Source organism: Malus domestica, chromosome 06 (assembly GCF_042453785.1).
Source record: "Malus domestica chromosome 06, GDT2T_hap1".
Taxonomy (NCBI): Eukaryota; Viridiplantae; Streptophyta; class Magnoliopsida; order Rosales; family Rosaceae; genus Malus; species Malus domestica.
Genome location: NC_091666.1, coordinates 5730362 through 5735412, shown reverse-complemented (window position 1 = coordinate 5735412; position 5051 = coordinate 5730362). Strand labels below are relative to the sequence as shown.

Below are 5051 nucleotides of genomic sequence, written 5' to 3'. Positions count from 1 at the left end.
AAAGGTAAGGCAGCAACATAGGGGAAGGAAGGAAATGAATGACGAAATCTTGGCATTCTCTTCTTTTGGTTTTATTATATAATAATGTGTAACTAAATTTTTTGTAGTTAGGGGCTGTTTTGAAGCCCCGAATATGATTGCAAGTTTGTTATGACATTTCGTTTGAATTACTTTTATGAATGGATGAAAATTGGTTCACTACTTGTCTCATTGATGAATTATTTATTTGTTTCTATGGATTCATACTTAGTAAGCATATCTAGGATTCTAATGTTATGAATATGTGTGTGTCTACCCTTGTCGAATGAGGACCTACATATGTTCTAGAGTAATACTTGTTAATTGCGATTAACATGTGAACTAATTTCTAGGATAAGTAAGACAACGCTAGTACTTACGATGCCTTGTGATGACTCAAACTCTTTTCGTTCTTAATGATTTTTACTTGTTAAATCTATGAACACGCCATTCTAGATTGCATGCTATGGACTAAGTTAAGTTGAAAACACTATTCTCTTAACATACTACATAAGAAAGAGTAATAGATTGAGTTCTAACATTGAGCCTACTTGAGCATCTTCATCCGGAAATAAAAGGAATTTGAATGAAACATAACATGTTTGCATGATTATTTGGTGGTGGATAGCAATTCTCATAACTTGTTTTTCTTAATTTGTGAACTACTTAAAATATGTTTTTGTCCTGTTTTTGTTCAATTTAATTTAAATAGGAATTTGAATGAAACATAACATGTTTGCATTATTATTTGGTGGTGGATAGCAATTCCCCTAACTCGTTTTTCTTAATTTGTGAACTACTTAAAATATGTTTCTGTCCTGTTTTTGTTCGATTTAATTTAATAGAAAATCAACTCCAAAATTTGTGTGAGTGTAGCTCTATGCGCCTAGTGTCTTCATATAAAATTTCGTAGACTTTAGATAAGTGTAAGTTGGTCTAATAATTATTTTTCGGTGGCTGGTCAGTAGAGACATCAGCCCAATTTTTGTGACATTTTAAGTAGTTCGATAAAACAATCTTCTGTGGGAAAACCCCTTATTTTCATATGCTATAATTAACAAATCTTAGTGTTAATAAGGAAAATCAATAGGACATTTGTGTGCTAATCCTATCAAAAATCAAACCCCACAAGCCTTTCTAGCAATGAGTTAAAGAGAAATGTTCTAACCACTATGACAATTCATCACTTGCAATATGATTTCCATTTAACAACAGATTAGACCATTAAATAAATAAATAAAAATATTGTGTTATAAAAGATTTATGTGAAAATCAATTGAGAGTGAATGTAATGTCATGTAATGAAGATACCAACACATAAGACATACCTCACGCACACTACAAGTAGAATACACCTCTTACTGCTTTCTTCATGTATCCAAAACCTAATTTCAAAATTCAAACTCTTGTTTTTGTTCCCTTTTAAATGGTGAGCATGCTATATTAATTAACATCACCATTTATAATAAACAAAATAATTATAAGAAAAATAAAAGAAGGCAAAGAATATATGTTAAATAAAAGAATTTGTATATGAATATAATTCACCAAAAAAAAAAAAATGCCACTACCCATGTGGCCATGTACAAAACCTCTAAAGGTAATTCACTCCAAGAGGGGGAATCCAAAAGTAAAACATGAAAATATTGAGAGGCAATATCAAATTATTTTCCAAAACAAAAGAAGAAAAAAAATTATTTTAGCCAATAATATTTGGTTCCTCTTTTTTTTTTTTTTTTTTTTTTTTTTTAATATCACTGCTCACATGCAAGTCTGCCCACTTTCTGGGCCTTTGCTTCTGGCATTGGGCTTGGGCCTGAGCCCTAAGAAAGATAGACCTCCACACTCGAATTTCTCAAGGTTAGGCACAATGGGCAGGCCTGAATCACTTGGTCACATTCTGTACACAAGCTCAAATGCCGGCAAGGTAACAAAACAACCGAGGCAACTCGTTTCCGACACGCTTTACAACTCGGACCCGACACGGTCACCCGTTCCGGGTCAATGTAGGCCGACTCAGCATCCTCAGCCCGGCCCTCCACGCCCGCCGCGCACACTACTCCCTCCTCCCCTCTCCTGCTATCCTGGGCGGCCGCAAACCCTCCGCTGATCATGGCCTGCTGGAGTTGGGCCTGTAGAGACGCGGCAGTGGCCTGTTGGGCTCGGGCCTTGGCCTGCCAAACTTGGGCCTCAACGCTAAGTTGGGCTGCCCTTGCTTCCAACTCGGAATTTCTGCGCGTGGCCTTCTGAACCTCTACCTCTTTCTGTCTCAGCCTGCGAGCTATTGATTCCTCCACCGCGTTTAGCAGTGCACGGTAGTGCCTCTGCCTTTTCTCTGCTAACGTGCGCCGCAGCTGCTCTCCCTATAAAATTACAAAATCATGAAGTTGAATTCAATTCTCTCTCTTTTTTCCCGATGAAATTGAAGAATTCGAGGAACCCATTTGAGAAAAGGAAAAAGTAATACCTGGGCTTGGAGGAATTGGTCTAATTCGTCGCGCTGGTGTTTGATTTGGGTGGCAAAGTCCTCTGTTAATGCAGAGAAGAGGGCTGAAGAGTGGTGGTGTTGTTGATTGTGATGCTGTTGGAATTGCTGTGGTTGTTGCTGGTCTCCGAAGGATAGGCGGAGGCCGGTGGAGACGACATTGGGATTTTGGAGGTGGAGGTGGTTGTGGAGCTGAGAGAGGTCGATGAGCTGAGGAGGTTGGGATTCTTGTTGTTGTTGCAAAGAGAAGGGAGTGATTGGAGGAGTGATATCTTCAGTGGTCGCTGCTGAAGTTTCTCTTCCTCTTTTGCGCTGCTGACTGGTGTTGCCTGGTGTGATCGAATTGAACAAACAGACCCAATTTAAAACTTGTTTTTTTATATTTAATTTTAAAAAAGCAACTCTTGAATTTATTGATTGAATCACAGTGAATGGCACAAAAGAAGATATGATTTTGTTACCTCCTCCATTGTTGAAAAGCATGTGGGATTGATCAAGATATCCTCCTGGGTGTGGTTGTAATGAATGATCATGCCCTTCTTGTGAGTTTCTGCAGAATTACGCAGTGGAAATCATAGCAGGGATCATTAGATAAAAATCACATGTTGATTGAGGATATGATAAAAAAAATTCAAAAAAAAAAAAGAGGAAGGAGAGGAGAGAATGCAAACCTATTAAACAAGAGGATATTGGAAGGGTATTGAGCTTGAACTGCCATTCAAGATTCTAGATTGTAGTTTGGTGATTGATGATGAAGATGAAGATATAAAAGAAAAGGTTGTGATAAGAATAAATGAATGTAATATTATGTATAGGAAAAACCAATGAATGGGAGGAGAGAGAGATTGAGAGAGGTGGAGAGAGAGAGGTTTGGTATTGGCAATTGGTAAAAAGTCCAAAAGATGGGAGAGGGAAGTTATTGAGGAGGGGAATGGGGAATGGGGAATGGGGGAAGAAGAACAATAAACGCTACCACATAACAAGCATGAAAGATGCCTCACTCCCTAAAAGAAAAAGAAAAAGGAGCAAGAAATAATTATGAGAATTGAGAGGGCACCACCACCAGCACCACCAGAACCACCTCCACCTTATCGAGCACCGCCGCCACGTCCACGTCCACGTCCACCTTGTTGTTGAGCATCGAAATCAATCTCTTACCCTTCTTCCCATCTGTTTCTTATTTACTCGAGAGGGGAACTTTGTTTTCACCTACCTTTCTTTCTTTCTTTCTTTCTCTTCGTTGTGGTTGGCCTTCCTTGTTTTGCTTGCTAAGATGATGCTATATAGCTTTGTTTTGTTAATATAGAAAGAGAGAGGGAGAATAGAAGAGAGCTTGGAATTCAAGAGAGAGATGCGATGGAAACGAATCAGTCCAAGAGAGGAGAGAGAAGAGAGAGAGAGACACACACACCTTATTGTACTCTTTCTTTGGTCTTGGTTTTGGTTTTGGTTTTGGTTTTGGTTTTGGTTTGGCCTCTCCTTTTTTTGGCTTTGCTTCTCTTCTTCTTCGCGTGGGGTTTGGCTTTTCTTGAGAGGGAGTCTCGTGCTTGTTATTTCCAATACCAACATCACCAACACCATTAATTAAATAACACCAAACCCAAACCCCTACCCCTTTTTTTTTGGTAAAAAATAAATTACCCTTTCTCTATCATTTAATTTTACTTCCGTTTTTACAAAAATAAAAATAAAATAAAAAATAAAAAATAAGAGAGAAAAATGAAGGGAAAGAGGTGATGATGTAGAGATGTGGTTGTTGTTGTTGATGTTGTTGAGCGTGCAGGTCTCTCTGCCGCTACCGCTGCCGCTGGAATTGTTTATATATGGCCCATGCATCTCTCGCCAGCTTTCTCTATTTCTTTTATTTTTTTGTTTTTGTTTTATTGTTTTGCATAACCAATGCTTTTAACAAAAATCTATTTCTTTCCAATAAAAAAAAAAAGAGTTCTAGATTTTGACTTGGTTGAGAAGGTTTAAACACAAGTAATGTATCACTTATCATATTTTTTTCAATCACATTTGTACTAATGTGATAAGAAAAATGTGGTAAAAATATCATTTTTTCAGAGAGAAAATATGACACAAACAATAATACCTGCTACTAATTGCATGTTTGTTGGTTTTCTCTTTTTTTTTTTTATCTTTTCGTTTTCACAGGACTTTCTTATTATTGATTGAATGACATTTCATGTATATATACGACCCTTAAGTTTTAACCGTTAATTTACAATTAAATAAAAGAAGAAATTGGGAATGAAGTCTCTAATCTATACGATTTGAGTTGAGCCCTCCGTTTGGTCCCATTAGTATGTAAGTTCGAGTATTTTTAGTTTACGGAAAGAAAGTTTCGAACTTATGACCGTTCTCAATAAATATGTACTAATATGCATTAAAAATTGAAAATTCAACTATTTTCTTTGTTTTCTTATTCAAAAAGTAATAACTAAATTAGCGGCATAACTAATTCAGAACTTGATCAATTTGGTTTGAACCGGTCCAAATGTTTGATCAATTGAAATCGAGCTCGACGCCTATTTGTGTTGAATTG

General features: G+C 37.0%; 1 protein-coding gene across 1 annotated transcript; it reads right to left on the bottom strand.

Annotated features, from left to right (window-relative positions):
* Positions 1 to 1527: 1527 nt before the first annotated feature.
* Positions 1528 to 4309, bottom strand: LOC103420175 (E3 ubiquitin-protein ligase BOI-like). The gene is made up of 4 exons (XM_008358239.4): positions 3175 to 4309; positions 2965 to 3053; positions 2486 to 2832; positions 1528 to 2381 (listed from the first exon to the last, which is right to left on the bottom strand). The coding sequence occupies exons 1-4, from the start codon at positions 3219 to 3221 to the stop codon at positions 1842 to 1844; spliced, it is 1023 nt and encodes a 340-aa protein (XP_008356461.1). The 5' UTR covers positions 3222 to 4309; the 3' UTR covers positions 1528 to 1841.
* Between the last annotated feature and the right edge of the window lie 742 nt (positions 4310 to 5051).

Coding starts and splice junctions, on each gene's coding strand:
- LOC103420175 (XM_008358239.4), bottom strand. CDS start 3,221: ATGGCAGTTCAAGCTCAATACCCTTCCAATATCCTCTTGTTTAATAG. Junction 3,054..3,174: donor AATATCCTCTTGTTTAATAG/GTTTGCATTCTC, acceptor GTAATTCTGCAG/AAACTCACAAGAAGGGCATG. Junction 2,833..2,964: donor GCTTTTCAACAATGGAGGAG/GTAACAAAATCA, acceptor CGATCACACCAG/GCAACACCAGTCAGCAGCGC.